At 40.4% G+C, this 18,961-nt stretch overlaps 1 protein-coding gene across 1 annotated transcript; it reads right to left on the reverse strand.

Annotated features, from left to right (window-relative positions):
• Positions 1-5,963: 5,963 nt before the first annotated feature.
• LOC133632427 (zinc finger protein 135-like) lies at positions 5,964-8,378 on the reverse strand. Its single transcript, XM_062024833.1, has one exon. The coding sequence runs from the start codon at positions 8,060-8,062 to the stop codon at positions 6,911-6,913; it is 1,152 nt and encodes a 383-aa protein (XP_061880817.1). The 5' UTR covers positions 8,063-8,378; the 3' UTR covers positions 5,964-6,910.
• Between the last annotated feature and the right edge of the window lie 10,583 nt (positions 8,379-18,961).

Genomic DNA, 18,961 nt, shown 5'->3' on the forward strand with positions numbered 1-18,961 from the left:
TTGTTACCTACCTCTAGTGTTCAAAACTATGCTCAGGCTAAAATATTGCACTTTGTTGTTACTATTCTGTGCTACTTATACCTCTGGAGTTCCCATCCTACAATTCAGCCAGACTTTTTTTGGTCCATGTCTAAAAATAAATACATTGACATGTGATTTTGTTGTTCTTTTTTTTTGCCAGTGCCATAAAGCCACAATGCTTGGGGATTTGGAGTCTTGAATATTATATAACTATAAGCCCAAAACCCCCCAGGCCCTGAATGACCGGACTCTCGCTCAGGGCCTCAACACACATTACTGTCGTCATGAACGGCCTTCAGCTCATCAAAGCCATGCTCCCCCCCCCATCACCCCCCCACCACCACCAATGCCAGCACTTCATTAAAGGAGTTAAAGGACTCAAAGGACTCCAATGACATCACAGGACTCCAAAAACATCACAAGACTGTAAAGACCCTCTCCATCAAAGAAGAGGATGTACGCCGGCAGTTCTTGAAGCTGAATACGCGGAAGGCCCCCGGGCCGGATGGTGTCTCCCCCTTCACTCTCAGACACTGTGCGGACCAGCTGGCTCCTGTCTTCACTGACATTTTTAACACCTCTCTGGAGCTATGCCGCGTGCCGTCCTGCTTTAAGACCTCTACCATTGTCCCTGTCCCCAAGAAAGCACGGATCACAGGACTAAATGACTACAGGCCGGTCGCACTGACGTCTGTGGTCATGAAGTCCTTTGAGCGCTTGGTCCTGCCCCACCTCAAGGACATCACCGCCCCCCTCCTGGACCCACTGCAGTTCGCCTACAGAGCCAACAGGTCTGTGGATGATGCAGTGAACCTGGCCCTCCACTTCATCCTGGAGCATCTGGACTCCCCAGGAACCTACGCTAGGATCCTGATTGTGGACACCATCCTCCCTGGACTGCTACGGGACAAGCTCTACCAGCTCAGCGTGCCCGACTCCCTCTGCAGTTGGATTAATGACTTCCTGACAGACCGAAGACAGCACGTACGGCTGGGGAAGATTGTCTCGGACAGTCGAACCACAAACACTGGTACTCCTCAGGGCTGTGTACTCTCCCCCTGGCTCTTCTCCCTGTATACAAACTGCTGCACCTCCAGTCACCAATCCGTAAAACTGCTCAAGTTTGCGGATGACACCACCCTCATCGGGCTCATCTCGAATGGCGATGAGTCCGCCTACAGGAGAGAGGTGGACCGGCTGACGTCCTGGTGCAGCCTCAACAACCTGGAGCTGAACGCCCAGAAAACAGTGGAGATGATCATGGACTTCAGGAAAGTCACAGCCCCACCATCCCCCCTCACCCTGATTGACTCTCCCACCCCCGTCCCCATTGTGGACTCCTTCCGTTTCTTGGGCACCACCATCACCCAGGACCTCAAGTGGGAGCCGACCATCAGCTCCCTCATCAAGAAGGCCCAGCAGAGGATGTACTTCCTGCGGCAGCTGAGGAAACTTAAGGTGCCGACCGAAATGCTGGTGCAGTTTTACTCAGCCATCATCGAGTCCATCCTGACCTCCTCCATCAAAGTGTGGTTCCCCGGCGCCACAGTCCAGGATAAGAATAGACTGTAGCGCATGGTACGTGCTGCTGAGAAGGTGATTGGCTGCAAGCTCCCATCCCTCCAGGACTTGTTCTCCTCCAGGACCAGGAGGCATGTGGGTCGGATCACAGCTGACTCTTGTCACCCTGGACACAAACTATTCTCCCCTCTCCCCTCAGGCAGGAGACTACGCTCCATCCAGACCCACACCTCCCGCCACCTGAACAGTTTCTTCCCCTCGGCCATCAGGCAAATGAACAATAACTCCTAACAGCAGCTCCTTGAATTCCTTGAATCCCTTCTAAGTCTATCTGATAGCTCAGTCACAGCTCTTTTTATTACCAAATATGTGTTGTATGTGTTTTATGTCGCACGTTTGCACCAAGAAAAATTCCTAGTTTGTGAACCCGTTCTCAAACAATGGCAATAAAACTATTCTGATTCTGATTAACCGTCAAATCGAATCGTATCGTTCGGAATCGAATCCAATCGAATCGGTCTGTAATAAAAGGATATCGTTTTTGAATCGAATCGTAACCTGTGTATCTAGATGCATATCGAATCGTTTATCAGAGAGAGATGTGCAAACCTAATATATATATACAGTATATATATATATATATATATATATATATATATATATATATATATATATATATATATATATATATATATATATATATATATGTAACATGTCACGTTATCGATGGTAAGATGCATTTTTAGACAATATGATTTGCCTGAGTGGCTAGGAGACGGTAGAAAATGGACTAGTAAGGACTAATAATAAAAAATAAAAATAAAATTAAAACAATTTTTTTTTTTTTTAACTTGGGACTTCCCGCCGGCCGGATTTTGGACGCTGGGGGGCCGTATCCGGCCCGCGGGCCGTAGTTTGGGGACCCCTGATGTTGAGTGTGTCAAAACGCACACACAAAGTGCATACAAGCAATAACATGGTGGAGAGGAAGAAAGGCAACAAAGGACAATTCTACTGGTTAATAAAGAGGGTGCGTGAAGTGCAATATGGAGGTATTTGGGCTTCTAAACTAACAATAAAGGTGACACTTTAAACAGGAAGCCGCTCTGCAAGGGTTGCTTTACACTCACTTACAAAGGCTGTCGGTCACAATGGAAGGCATGGGTCAAGCTGTGGGATCACAGACTGTGGCGATTTCTGAACTAAATGGCAAGATGGATCACATCATAGAGAGGCTTGCTGGATTGGAAAAAATTGGATTGAGAGCTGGCATGGACTATTAAAGAAGACAGGCCATGAAAATGTCTGCTCACTTGGAAAACAACATTCCTAATCTACGATCTGACTCACTCGCATGGCCTTGACGCTGCTCAAAAACAGAAGAAAGGCTGTTGGGAAACACCCCCGAAGGACACCTCAGTGAGGGACACTCTGACTACCCTCCCTCCCTCCTCAACAACACCTGGGAGTTGAACTTTGCTTGCACTGCCTGCAGAGCGACTCCGGGCCTATAGACACAACAACAACTCACCCTGAATGATGGGCGCACGCACGCACGCACACACACACACACACACACACACACACACACACACACACACACACACACACACACACACACACACACACACACACACACACACACACACACACACCCCACCGACGCCTCTGCCACTGCTTATTTCCCTTGGGGCGATGGACGGAGCAGCGACTGGCCTTCATGCCCCCCCCCCCCCCTCTGTCGCGAGTTTTGTTGATTAACGTCTGTATGTGTGCTATGGCTATGAGGTTTTTTTCCCTTGGCCTCAGTCTGGACCCCCGCCCTGGAGTCCAGCCTTTGACTGAATATTTGTTTACTCTCCTCCCTCCCCGACATGTACCTGTTTCTCACCTTTTTATTGAAAGGGGCAGGGACTTTCTGGCTGACCCATCAGCGATCCTTTTTCTGTCTCCCTGTAATGTTTTGTCTGATCTTGAATGGGATTGTGCTGAACATCTCATTTCCCCTCGGGGATCAATAAAGTACTATCAAATCTAATCTAATCTAATCTTACTCACGTCACTCACCCCACACACACATGCACTACTCTCACAACAGCTGCTTTAAAACACGCATTGCCAAATGCGGTGATTAGTATTACCACCTTTGCTTCAGACTTAGGTCAACATTTAAATAATAAGCATTCAGATCTGCACAAGGAGTTTAAATAGTGACAGGTATAATGTAGTTGTTACACCTGTCCTGCTGCTCTCTCTTTACTCGCCCGCTCACTCACTGACGTCACTCAGACAACACGTTGACATTCTCACAAACTCTTCTGTTTTGATGAAAAAATTCAGACATCGACCAAACAACTGTAGGCTAGTCTTCAAAACACGCTGCTAACGAGTCGTTGCTCGCGACTTGAACACGTCCATTCTTTTCTGTTACTTGACGACACGACAAACTGTACAGAGACTTTGTTAAATGTGACTAAATACTCACCTTACCTCAAAACCACGACATGATGAATATAAAAACACACCAAACGAGCCTAACAGAGTTGTTGTTTTGCTTTTAGTTTCTAAATTTGACTTTTGCATTCTTTCATCTCCTCTGATGTGAACTCCACTGCCTTCTTCAAGCTAACAATCATGGCGGCTCTTTCTTTACATTCTTCAACATGGTCGGCTCATTTCGATGTTAAAGGCTTGAAATAGCTTTCAAATGACAAAACTTCAAGTCACTCACCTTCATCTTTCGTCTTTATCTCCGTTGGTGATTTGCTGGAAGTTGGTGGCGCTGATTCTCTTTCATGTTCTCTTTTAGCGGACGTCGCCATCTTAGCATAGCAGTAGTCGTCCATCTTCTATCACGTCTTCAATCTTCACTTCAGATATCACTCCAAACTCAATGCACGTTTCGTGGCTTTGGAAAATACCAATTGAGATATTTGTTGCTACATTTGCTGTGAATCATATGACTTTAAGATCGTGAATTCGAAAATTCTCCGAACAACCATAGGATGCGGTCTTCGTCTTTTGTTTGGCTTCAAGTACATTTGCGCATGCGCTAGAAGTCAGCAGTGTCTGTTTCCTACTCCACAGCAGTGTTTTTTCAAAATAAAGGCATTTTAATCTTGTTTTAAAACAATGGTTAGAAAAAGTATCTATCATCAAAAACTCGACAACTACTCTTTGAAAATAAAAAATATATATATACAAGCACGTGCACAGACTTTTCGATGGCTGTTGTTCAAACCAGAAAAAGGTCATACATCTAAGAAAAAAATAATACATTTTAAATTATACAAGAAACACAGAAATATTTTTCTACCCACTTAGTTGTTTTAGACAAAATCCTTTAGAAAGTCAAATGATTACTCTGAATAAAGAAGCAAAGCACTAAGAGTGTAGATCTCCACCAGGACCAATCCTATTGTTCACGTGCTACTAAATTGTGTGCCATCTCATGTGTATCGTGTGCTGGTATGACAATAAACTTCCATGAATCCTGTAAAACACCAGACAGTTAGTAATATGGTTTCACATAAAAATGTTGGTGAAACTGCTCATTTCTACCTAGCGATAGGTGGCTCTAACTGTAGTGCTAATCACTCACCAGCAGAAAGCCCTCATCACACTGCTAATCAATAACTACCATCTTAGGCACTTAACATCACTATCCATCCATCCCATCCAATTTCTATCGCTTGTCCATTTCGGGGTCGCTGGGGATAATGGAGCCCATCTCAGCTGCACATGGGCAGAAGGCAGGTTACTCCCTGGACAAGTCGCCACCTCATCGCAGGGCCAACAGTGGCAGGGCCAACAGACATATAGACAGACAACATTCACACTCACATTCACACACTAGGGACCATTTAGTGTTGCCAATCAACCTATCCCCAGGTGCATGTTAATCGCAAATTAACAGCTATCATGCTAAATGTCAACTATCTTAAATGCAAACATGAAAACAAGACACATTAACGTCTTTCCCCATTACAAACATCATAACCCAATCTAAACTTATATAAACACATTACTGTCTGAGCATATAAGATATTCAATTGTGTTACATCACAATTTATTACATTGAAATTAGCCATGTGATTAAGATGGGCACGGTCTGACCAATCACAAGTCAGTAGGAGCTGCTTTGTTCTCGTGTTTGGAGAAAGCGGAAGAGCGATTGTCAGCCTGACATTGATGTGTCTCTGAGAACTGAACACATTTTTATAACTTATAACAAAATGTGTTTATACAGTAACTTGCTCACATGAGTCACATTACAGCAGGGGTGTCAAACTCATTTTAGCTCAGGGGCCGCATGGAGGAAAATCTATTTTCCACGTAGGCTGGACAGGTAAAATCATGGCATGATAACTTAAAAATACAACTATGACCACTTCAGATTGTTTTCTTTATTTTACTTTTGCCCAAAATAGAACAAGCACATTCTGAAAATGTACACATCACAAACAATCATCTTGACAAAATACTTCAAATTAGTTACAAATTCTGTGGATAAAAAATGGTGCAGCTTCAAAAACACCTTGAAGAACACAATTAATTTAGACTTAATCTCAGTGTTTCTACAAAGCAATTAAACTTTAAGTCACAACCCATTTAGGATTAAACAAAAACAAAATAAAGCATGAATAAAGCTCATTTTAAGTGGGGTTACTGATTGCTTATTTTACTCCTGTTTTACGTTGGGTGGAGGGGGAGGAGTCACAGCCCCGCTTTACCTTGTACCTCTTGCTTGGTATACTTGCTCGCCCCGGTATAAACTATTTGCTTGCCTAACAGAATTGCTATTGCAACATCCAGTGGACACATTTAGAACAGCAGTTTATTTCATTTAAAAGAGCAGCTGAATTTTACAATTCGCAAACTCATCTCAAACCTGTTATGCCCGAATGTCGAGGGAGGTGGGGGTTAGGTTGTGGGTGTTGGGGGTTAATTGTTCATATGTCTCTGATTTGCACATCGATCAGTCTGATGAGTAAAAGTTGGCAGTTTGTTATGCAAACAGTTACCCAGCATCACTTATGCGTCAACGTCAGTTTTGATACATCTCAACTTTGCAGTGAAAAAGGGTGTAGTGCAGGTTTTTGAGCGTGCACAAACTTGACACATGAGGCCCCAGGTCCCTGGACTGAAGAAGGAGTAACCAAGCACTTGAAGCATCATCTATCTTACTGTTCAGGAAGGTTTCAGATACAGAGAAGACATGGGGTCATGAGTAGATAAGATTATGCTCCAAATAATCCAAGTTTGTATGAATACCTCAGATATTTGTGAAAGAAGCAGTGAGGAGGTCCTGGGTAGGGTGGATGTCACCACATATGAGCAACATACCACAAACTAAACAGCTAATTGGTTATTCTCCCTTGTGTGTTCTTGTGTGTTTTACTGCATCTGCATTATGTGTGAACCTTTTACAGCACACTGAACAACTAAATGTTTTTTCTCCTTTGTGTGTTCTCATGTGTCGCCACAAAGAGCCGTTATGAGGAAAGCTTTTACCACAAACTAAACAATTCAATGGTCTCAGTCCAGTGTGTGTCCTCATGTGTTGAGTCAATTTGTTCGTATTAGAAAAGCTTCTGCTACAAACTAAACAATTATATGGTTTTTCATCTGTGTGTGTTCTCATGTGTTGAGTCAAACGGTAATTATGAGAAAAGCTTTTGCCGCAAATTGAACAATTAAATGGTTTTTCACCCGTGTGTGTCCTCATGTGTTGAGTCAATTTGTTCTTATTAGAAAAGCTTCTGCTACAAACTGAACAAGTATATGGTTTTTCACCTGTGTGTGATCTCATGTGTTGAGTCAAACAGCTATTTTGAGAAAAGCTGTTGCCACAAACTGAACAATTAAATGGTTTTTCACCTGTATGTGTTCTAATGTGTTGAGTCAACTGGAAATTTCGAGAAAAGATTTTGCCACATACAGAACAAAGATATGTTTTTTCACCTGTGTGTGTTCTCATGTGTTGAGTCAAAAGGCAATTTCGAGAAAAGATTTTGCCACAAACTGAACAATTAAATGGTTTTTCACTTGTGTGCGTTCTCATGTGCCGAGTCAAAATGCTATTTTGAAAAAAGCTTTTACAACAAACTGAACACTTAAATGGTTTTTCACCTGTGTGTGTTCTCATGTGTTCAGTCAAACGGCAATTTCGAGAAAAGCTTTTGCAACAAACTGAACAATTAAAAGGTTTTACACCTGTGTGTGTTCTCATGTGTTGAGTCAACATGCTATTTCGAGAAAAGCTTTTGCCACAAACTGAACAATTAAATGGTTTTTCACCTGTGTGTGTTCTCATGTGTTGAGTCAAATTCCTCTTAACAAGAAAGCTTTTGCCACAAACTGAACAATTAAATGGTTTTTCACCTGTGTGTGTTCTCATGTGTTGAGTCAAAAGGCTCTTTTTAGTAAAACTTTCAGCACAAACTGAGCAGCTCAAACATGTTTTACCTCTCTTCTTTGTAGAGCATTCAGAGTGTTTGTTGTCAGTGTGAGTCCTCATATCACCTTCACAGTCTGTATCGCTGCTCAAAGTTTCTTCACCCTCGTCTTCAGCCTCACTATCTGATAGTGGAGCTAAGAGGTTGTCTACTTGTGGTTTCTCTTCATCATCTTCAGTCTTCACAGAGAGAATACTCAGTGGAAACTTGGTGTAATCAGCTTCCTCTCGTCCTAGAAGACACTCTCCCTCCTGAGTGATGCAGAGTTCCTCCTCTTCCTTTTTAATGCAGGGTGGTTGTGGAGTCTCCTGCTTCAAAGTGGAGCTCCCCCCTAACTGAGGGGAAACTTCTTCTGGATTACCGATCAGCTGCTGGACGTCTGCAAGACACAAAGCACAAAAAACAACTTTTTTCTATGTACTGTATGTGTGTGTAGTAGGGTTGTACAGTATACTGCAAATACTAAAGTATCGTGGTACTAATCTAAATCAGTATTATAGCACCTTTGAAAAGTACCGGTACCGTTCTTTCATCTGAATGTGTTGCGGTGACTACAGAGCCGAGGCGCATGATGTTGAGTGTGTCAAAACGCACACACAAAGTGCATACAAGCAATAACATGGTGGAGAGGAAGAAAGGCAACAAAGGACAAGCAAGGGTTGCTTTACACCTTTCCTGTTTGTGGGCTCCCAGACCGTGGTCGAGGAGCACAGGGGAGACGTTCCCTCTAGGGCCCATGGTTTGTCGGGGGTAACACTGGGTCCATAAAGCTCCGCTCTTTGGTCAGAAGGACGAGGCCGTCGATTAGTTACAACTTGCTCACTTTATTTATTATTTCCACAGGGCACAACCGGACATCCACCATGCTATTAACACTCCTGCACATGCTACCACTACCTCTCCTTACTTGCCCACTCACTTACAAAGGCTGTCCGTCACAATGGAAGGTATGGGTCGAGCTGTGGGATCACAGACTGTGGCGATTTCTGAACTAGATGGCAAGATGGATCACATCATAGAGAGGCTTGCTGGATTGGAAAAAATTGGATTGAGAGCTGGCATGGACTATTAAAGAAGACAGGCCATGAAAATGTCTGCTCGCTTGGAAAACAACATTCCTAATCTACGATCTGACTCACTCGCATGGCCTTGACGCTGCTCAAAAACTGAAGAAAGGCTGTTGGGAAACACCCCGGAAGGACACCTCAGCGAGGGACACTCTGACTACCCTCCCTCCCTCCTGAACAACACCTGGGAGTTGAACTTTGCTTGCACTGCCTGCAGAGCGACTCCGGGCCTATAGACACAACAACAACTCACCCTGAACGATGGGCACATGCACACACGCACACACACACAAACACACAAACACACACACACACACACGCCTCTGCCACTGCTTATTTCCCTTGGGGCAATGGATGGAGCAGCGACTGGCCTTTCTACCACTTGTCCCTTTCAGGGTCACGGGGGTGGGGGGGGGTGGGGGTGCTGGAGCCTATCTCAGCTGCATTCGGGCGGAAGGCTGGGTACACCCTGGACAAGTCGCCACCTCATCGCAGGGCCAACACTAATGCAAGTGAAATGACTACATTTTGTAACAAATTCCTACAATTTGTGTTTTGTCTTCAATAAATGTGTTTTACCTGCTACATGGCTTATCTGTGTACTTTTGTGACCTGTGCTGGTAAAATGAGTCACAATGAGGACATTTTAAAAACGGAGTTATTGTTATTTACACATTCTCCATCTAAAGACCTTCAAAATGATATATGGTTTGTTGGAATCGGACAGAAAATGACCGAGTTACATCCGATTGAAGTCGACCAAGTTTGAGGGTCCGTTTTGAGAAAAAACAGCTTAAAGTTTACTGTTCCAGAACAGAATTAGGGCTGCAACAACTAATCGATTAAATCGATTAAAATCGATTATAAAAATAGTTGCCGATTAATTTAGTCATCGATTCGTTGGATCTATGCTATGCGCATGCGCAGAGGCATTTTAAAAAAAAAATATATATATATATATATTTTTTTTTTTAAATAAACCTTTATTTATAAACTGCAACATGTACAAACAGCTGAGAAACAATAATCAAAATAAGTATGGTGCCAGTATGCTGTTTTTTTTCAGTAAAATACTGGAAAGGATATAAATGTAGTTTGTCTCTTTTATCTGATTATTAATTGATTAATCGAAGTAATAATCTACAGATTAATCGATTATCAAATTAATCGTTAGTTGCAGCCCTAAACAGAATGTTCCAAAACAAAACTCCATAGCAACCATACTTTAAAAGTCCTTGTAGCAATGCCAAAATTGGTACAATGAAATTTAAATCCCATGTCTACAGGAAAAATATATATTCAACTCTATTGAAAACGGTTATGTACAAAAATTTCAACACTGTTATGTCACAGTTTTTTTGTTCACTGGTCAGTTTTAAGCCCGATTTACAGGGTAGGGGGTGCCCATGAAATAGCATTATAGAGTGATGTTTTCCACAAAAGGTCTATCTTATGCTATTAGATTTATAAAAAGACAAATAATTGTAAAAGAAAATGCATGAAAATTCTTCGCAGTCATAGGTGGCGCCACTATTTTCTCCAAGCTCGGTATTCAAACATAATGAAATAAACTAGATGCTACAGGTAACTGACAAGATCTCTCAGTCTCAGGATACGTGACCTATGCCTGACCAATGGTGATAAAGTTGTCAGCTGCATTTCCTGTTTAATACTGTGTAGAACATTTCCTGTTTAGCACATGAATTAAGAAAACAATAAATAAATAAAAGCTTACCAGTGTATACATTTGAAGGCGTCTCGGCAGATTTTTGTCCCTTCAACTGAGTAGCAGCCATAGGAAAGGCTTCTGGCTTTCGTCTCTTTCTTCTTGGTACCCTTTGTCCTCTCAGAACGATTTAGATTCGAGCTGATTTTGGCGATGATGACGAGGTTCTTTTCAAAATCATTCATCGACTGCACGTTTTGTCGCAAACTATGTATCAGTCCTGTATCTCATTTTTTCATACAGTGTCCATTTTTGAATTTAGCACAATTGCATTCAAAATCCCTGATTTTTTGAATTTCCACTTCCACATCTTGATCAAACAACAGGTCAGCAGCCTGTTCCAAGGCAGCATCTGCATCATCATGTAGGCCCACATGTCTCTCACCCTGTGGCTGTGTGTCATCATCTTCAGAGTCACTGTCAGGTGCATGCATGGCATGTACATCATCATTCTGTACATTCTGTGTATGCAAAACGTCGTCGTAATCGTTGAGATTGTCTAGGAGAGGAGAAGCCTCCTCAGAGTCACTTTCATCAATATCTGAGTCATTATCGCTACTTACAGGGTCCTGACCACCAAAATAATCATCAATCAGCTGTCCGTAATATTCCTGACCAGCAGCACTAAGAAGATTCGCCGACTGCAGTGAATTTAGCGCACTTGCAGCCGCCTGTGTACCCTCTCCACCTTCTAAATCCATTACGGAATGTAAAACAGTCTAACTTATCCACAAAAATAATAATTAAATGTTCGAAAATCACCTTTTTTCACCAAATATTTCGCTCGAATTACTGTGTGTTGTTTTTTATCAGGGCGCTGCCATGATACCACAATGCACCGCGCGGGGTGATTCAACCAATGAGGGTACGCCTCACAGCGACCGGTTAGCAACAAGCCGGATTTGTTTACGTCGGGACAGGTTTAAAAACTCGAATTCTATTGGTTCAGAATGGCGTCATCGGGAATTCCATGCTCATTTTTAGAAAGTACGTAAACTTGGCGTCACAATGATAGCAAATATGGCTAGGGGGATTCCCCCTTATTGCCGCGAGTGAGCGTTGAAAACACTTGATTTTCTCAAGGAATTTTAACACAAAGGACTAATTTCTGAAGACATACCTCGTACAAAACCTTCAAATAAAGGTGATTTAAGATGTTTTCTTGCTATTTCGATGATTGGGATCGCTAGATTGTGGCTTTATGGACTCATTTTTGTGAAAATCTCAATTTCAACCAAGATACATTTTTTTCACTTATTTGCCTGTAGCTCAAAATTAGCCTGTGCGTATTCCGACTCATTTTGCCAGCACGGGTCACATTTATCCATAGTGTTGTTTTTAGTTCTTAATCATTAATAATTGTATATTTATTAAAGCACAGACCAGGAGTGGCAAACATAAATCATGAACAATTTAATATAATGTCAGTAAAACTTTATATTTTATTCACATCTAATCCTCAATTATAGCAAACTATATGTAATATGGAAAATTGTAAATTGTTCTTTGAGTGCAACAAGAAAAGCCCAATGTGTTTAATGCATTTGAATTTGTATTTGAACCTTGTAAATTGTTATTTGACTGTGAGTGTTTAATGTAGTGTAAGATGTTCTGTTAAAATAAAGCCAATAGACATTTTTCGCAGTTCCCTTTATCTACTAAGAACAAGGAAATACAATTCATAAATGAGGAACTCTTCTGTTTTGATTAAAAAATTCAGACAGCGACCAAACAACTGTAGGCTAGTCTTCAAAACACGCTGCTAACGAGTCGTTGCTCGCGACTTGAACGGGGCAGGGCCGACATCCGGGCAACTGAGCTACATACGGGTTCTTCGAGCCATAGCAACCAGACTGGCGTTGAAAACAAACCGTTGCCATTACTCTTTAACCTGTCGACCTACGCTGATTAAACCCGTCATTCTGCCTCCAAAATGCCGAAAAACTGTGTTGTTTTTGGTTGTGCTAACCACAACCGGAAACAGGGAAAACAAAGGTCGTATTTTGTTCTGCCAAAGCGTGATAAAAGCCCACAGAGACGAGACAAATGGCTCGCAGCTTTACACCGGGAAAACGAGGACGGTTCTCACTGGAGTCCCCCAAAGTCCCGGGTCGTGTGTTCGGATCACTTCGTTTCTGGTAAATATAAGGAACAAAAATCCACCTTCTTAACCACAACTTGGCTATACCGTCCGTGCTAATGTTGTACTTGTTGAATTTGTACCTTATAACGTTCGACAGCTGAAGTTGTTGTTGTACAAAAATAACATGCGGTATATACTATAAAGTTTATAGCCTGTATAGGCTATTTTCGAAAACCGGTTTCGTTTAAATTTGAATCGGCTTTCTATAGATATGAAATAATATACCTGGTGCGCTTGTGAGGTAGACATATAGATTTCCAAATTCCATGTCCGGCCATTGTGTAGGATTATCAGTCCACGCATCTGCTGGAAGGCGGTAAGGGCAGTCGTTTAATCCAACTACAGAACATTTTAACTCGTATCTTAACCTAGCCTCACTGGAAAGACTATTTACATAATCATACGCCATTTAGAACAGTTTAAAATGCCGTGAAACCTCGTTAAATGCTTTTTCTGTCAATGCTGTGTTCGCTGTGAGCTGGTTTGTTTTCAACGAATGGCGACCAGTTGCTAGGGGATTGGTAGGCGGAAGTGACGTAGGTCCGCCCTCGCCCACACGTCCATTATTTTCTGTTACTTGACGACAAGACAAACTGTACAGAGACTTTGTTAAATGTGACAAAATACTCACCTTACCTAGCAGTTGTTGTTTTGCTTTTAGTTTCTAAATTTGACCTTTGCATTCTTTCATCTCCTCTGATGTGAACTCCACTGCCTTCTTCAAGCTAACAATCATGGCGGCTCTTTCTTTACATTCTTCAACAAGGTCGGCTAATTTCGATTTTAAGGGCTTGAAATAGTTTTCAAACGGAAAAACTTCAAGTCACTCACCTTCATCTTTCGTCTTTATCTCCGTTGGTGATTTGCTGGAAGTTGGTGGCGCTGATTCTCTTTCATGTTCTCTTTTAGCGGACGTCGCCATCTTAGCATAGCAGTAGTCGTCCATCTTCTATCACGTCTTCAATCTTCACTTCAGATATCGCTCCAAACTCAATGCACGTTTCGTTACTTTGGAAAATACCAATTGAGATATTTGTTGCTATATTTGCTGTGAACGATATGACTTTAAGATCGTGAATTCGGAAAATCTCCGAACAACCATAGCATGCGGTCTTCGTCTTCTTGCTTCGCTTCAAGTACATTTGCGCATGCGCTAGAAGCCAGCAACTTCCGTTTCCTACTCCTAAGCAGTAGTTTTTCAAAATAAAGGCAATTTAATCTTGTTTTAAATGCCTACTGAAACCCACTCATCCCGACCACGCAGTCTGAGTGTTTATATATCAATGATGAAATCTTAACATTGCAACACATGCCAATACGGCCGGGTTAACTTATAAAGTGACATTTTAAATTTCCTTCTAAACTTCCGGTTGAAAACGTCTATGTATGATGATGTTTGCGCGTGACGTCACTAGTTAAACGGAAGTATTCGGACACCATTGAATCCAATACAAAAAAGCTCTGTTTTCATCTCAAAATTCCACAGTATTCTGGACATCTGTGTTGGTGAATCTTTTGCAATTTGTTTAATGAACAATGGAGACTGCAAAGAAGAAAGCTGTAGGTGGGATCGATGTATTAGTGGCTGGCTGCAGCAACACAACCAGGAGGACTTTGAGTTAGATAGCAGACGCGCTATCCGACGCTAGCCACAGACCGCATCGATGATCGGGTGAAGTCTTTCGTCCTTCCGTCGATCGCTGGAAGGCAGGTGAGGACGGGTGTTGATGAGCAGATGAGGTCTGGCTGGCGTAGGTGGAGCGCTAATGTTTTTATCATAGCTCTGTGAGGTCCCGTTGCTAAGTTAGCTTCAACGGTGTCGTTAGCAACAGCATTGTCAAGCTTCGCCAAGCTGGAAAGCATTAACCGTGTATTTACATGTCCATGGTTTAATAGTATTGTTGATTTTCAGTCTATCCTTCCAGTCAGGGGTTTATTTATTTTGTTTCTATCTGCATTTTAGCCAGATGCTATCACGTTAGCTCCGTAGCTAAAGTGTTTCGCCGATGTATTGTCGTGGAGATAAAAGTCACTGTGAATGTCCATTTCGCGTTCTCGACTCTCATTTTCAAGAGGATATAGTATCCGAGGTGGTTTGAAATACAAATCCGTGATCCACAATAGAAAAAAGAGAGGGTGTGGAATCCAATGAGCCAGCTTGTACCTAAGTCACGGTCAGAGCGAAAAAAGATACGTCCTGCACTGCACTCTAGTCCTTCACTCTCACGTTCCTCATCCACAAATCTTTCATCCACGCTCAAATTAATGGGGTAATCGAATCTCTCTCGGTCTGAATCTCTCTCGCTGCATTGTAAACATTAGGAAAATGTGAGCAGCCCTTCCTCCTGTGACGTCACGCTACTTCCGGTACAGGCAAGGCTTTTTTTTTATCAGCGACCAAATGTTGCAAACTTTATCGTCGTTGTTCTCTACTAAATCCTTCCAGCAAAAATATGGCAATATCGCTAAATGATCAAGTATGACACATAGAATGGATCTGCTATCCCCGTTTAAATAAAAACAATTCATTTCAGTAGGCCTTTAAGAAACCTTTGCTTTCTTGTTTTAATTACTCATATAAAACATTTTTTTTTTTATCTTACACTCAAACATAAGGTCTTATTTCTTTATTATTGATACAGGAAATAAATGGTCAGTATAAAGACCCAGTTTATCTAAAAAATTGGAGACCAATAACTTCAGTGTTACGATGCTAAGATCCTGGCAAAATGTTTGGCTGCACGACTTAAGTCTGTTTTGTCAAATATTATTCACCAAGATCAATCAGGTTTCTACAAGGAAGAAACATAGGAAACAATATTAGACAGTTATTAGAAATTATAGAAAATTATAATATGGAAAATAACAGAGGATTAATTTTTGTAGCCGACCTGGAGAAGGCATTTGACAAAATTAGCTTAGATTTTATTTGTAAAAGCTTAAAGTTTTTTTAAAAGTTTGGCAACTCCTTATTACGCTGGATCAAGACGCTATATAATAAAACTAACTGTAGAATTATCAATAATGGATACATCTCTGTGACAATACCTCTATTAAGAGGTCTAAAACAAGGGTGGCCTTTGTCTCCATATTTAGTTATTATTGCTATGGAAACATTGGCGATTAAAGTTGGATTAAATAAAAATATTGAAGGGCTCAGTAATAATAATATTGAAAGTAAAATAACAATGTATGCAGACGGTACAAGCTTCTTTATCAGCCCCAATCCTCATTGTTTGCGGAACCTTCTTAATCGTTTAGACATATTTTCACAGCAATCTGGGTTTAAGCTTAATTATGATGAATGTAAAATATTAAGGATCGGAAATCTAAAGGGAACGTCCTTTCGAATGGAATGCAAAGTGCCTGTTTTGTGGACAGATGGACCAGTTAACATACTTGGTGTTGTTGTCCCAGAGAATCTGGAAGATCTAGGCTCAGTAAATTATGATAATCGACTAAGAAAGCTGGATAAAATTATGCAATTATGGAAAGGGAAATCCTTAACCTTGTATGGTAAAATATCTATTGTCAACTCGTTAATTATTCCTCAATTTATTTATTTGTTTTTGTCATTACCAGCTCCATTACAAAACTTTTTTAAGGTTTATGAGTTTATCGATTTTGTCTGGGACGGCAAACCAGAAAAGATTAAAAGAAAGGTTTTGTACAATGAATATGAATATGGGGGCTTGAAACTTCTTAACCTTGAAGCTATGTGTCTGTCTTTAAAAGCATCAATTGTTCCAAAGATGTATTTAAACACTGAGTGGTACACAAGTGTCCTGTTGGACAAAAACTGTGTACTGTATCAAAATAAATTGCATCCGTTTTTTACAAGTGATGCCCTCCCATTTTCCTTATGTAGAGAGTCTGCTGGGAAACATGGCGGGGTTCATAAAGGAAACAATCCACTCATGGTGGTGTTTTCAATTTTGTGCCAGAAAAAAGAGATGATATTTTGCAGCAGATAATATGGATGAACTCTAATATTGTTATAGATGGAAAGCTTTTCTTTTGGAAAAATATGTTTGAAAGAGGAATCATTTTTGTCAATGATATTATCAATGAGAATGGTTAGATTATGAAGTATGATGAATTTAGAACTATGTATGGTGATGCTTGCTCAAGCTCTTCATTTCATCAACTAACTGGAGTAATTGGGAAAAGATGGAAACAAATAATTATGGAACTACTAAATTATTAGTTTGTAAACCTCTAATATGAAATTCTAGTTGGCAAAAAGGAACTAAAATAAATAGAAAAATATTACATTTGTATTTAATGAAGAAATCTTTGAAGGCTGCCCCATACAACACATATGGAAAATGGGAGGACTTCTTTGATTGCCCCTTGCCGTGGGATGCCATATTCAAACTAATCTATAAAACCACTATCGATGTGCAAAATTGTTTTTTTCAAATTAAAATTATTTATAACTTCTTACCCACGGGAAAAATGTTAAAACTATGGAATATGACAGTCAGATAATTGCCGATTTTGTTGTCGAGTCTGAATCCACCCTGCATTTGTTTTGGTATTGTAATATCGTGTCTTCGTTTTGGGTGGAAGTTGAAAAAATGTGTTTAAGGATTGGTTTGTTTATGAAGCTTGATGTGGTTTCTGTTATTTTAGGAGAGTTCATTGACAGTCATGATTTGGTCAATTTAATTATAGTACTCGGTAAAAGGTTTATTTTTAAGGCCAAAAACAGATATTCACTTAGTGTTACTTCCTTTAAAACATGTATTCAGTATTTTTTAACTTTAGAAAGGTATATGGTTGAAAACGATAATGATGTCAAAAAACCTAACAAAAGATGGGAAGTCCTCAGTCTTACTTTGAAAATTTAATTTTGTTTATAGATTATGAATGTTGTCTGTCTATCTGTGTTGGCCCTGCGATGAGGTGGCGACTTGTCCAGGGTGTACCCCGCCTTCCGCCCGATTGCAGCTGAGATAGGCTCCAGCGCCCCCCGCGACACCGAAGGGAATAAGCGGTAGAAAATGGATGGATGGATTATATGCAATCAGTTGTTGTGTTCCCTAATTTTGAGTGTACATATATGAAGGTGTGTGTTGCTGAGTCCAACTTGGACATAATCTGGACTGGACCTGGTTTTAAGAACCTTTTAAACAATCTAACTTCATTGACAACCTGGTCCGGTGAAGATAAGGTCCTTTAAAAAAAAAAAATAAAAAAAATAAGATAAATAAATAAAAAACATTTTCTTGAATAAAAAAGAAAGTAAAACAATATAAAAACACTTACATAAAAAATAGTAATTAATGAAAATGTTAGTGGACCAGCAGCACACACAATCATGTGTGCTTCAAGGACTGTATCCCTTGCAGACTGTCTTGTTCTATATTGTAGGAACCAGAAATTTAATAACAGAAAGAAACAACCCCTTTTGTGTGAATGAGTGTGAATGAATGTAACTGGGGGAGGGAGGTTTTTTGGGTTGGTGCACTAATTAAAGTGTATCTTGTGTTTTTTATGTTGATTTAATTAATAAAATTTAAAAAAAAAAAATCACATGCTTTAACTCATTAACATTGACAGCCTTAGTTGAAACTAGGGCTGCAACTAACGATTAATTTGATAATCGATTCATCTGTCGATTATTACATCGATTAATAATCAGATAAAAGAGACAAACTACATTTCTATCCTATCCAGTATTTTATTGAAAAAAAACAGCATATTGGCACCATACTTATTTTGATTATTATTTCTCAGCTGTTTTTAAATGTTGCAGTTTATAAATAAAGGTTTATTTAAAAAAAATTAAATTAAAAAAATAAAAAAAAATATTAAAAAAAACTTTAAAAAAAAACAAACTCTGCGCATGTGCATAACATAGATCCAACGAATCGATGACTAAATTAATCGGCAACTATTTTAATAATCGATTTTAATCAATTTAATCGATTAGTTGTTGCAGCCCTAGTTGAAACCCATACTTTTTTTGAAACCTCATCAAATCACTGACCTGTAAATTGTGGCCCATTATCAGTGTTAC

Source organism: Entelurus aequoreus, linkage group LG17 (genome assembly GCF_033978785.1).
Source record: "Entelurus aequoreus isolate RoL-2023_Sb linkage group LG17, RoL_Eaeq_v1.1, whole genome shotgun sequence".
Taxonomy (NCBI): domain Eukaryota; kingdom Metazoa; phylum Chordata; class Actinopteri; order Syngnathiformes; family Syngnathidae; genus Entelurus; species Entelurus aequoreus.

What these genes read in the sequence shown, in the direction of transcription:
- LOC133632427 (XM_062024833.1), bottom strand. Translation starts at nt 8,062, where the DNA reads ATGAGGACTCACACTGACAACAAACACTCTGAATGCTCTACAAAGAAG.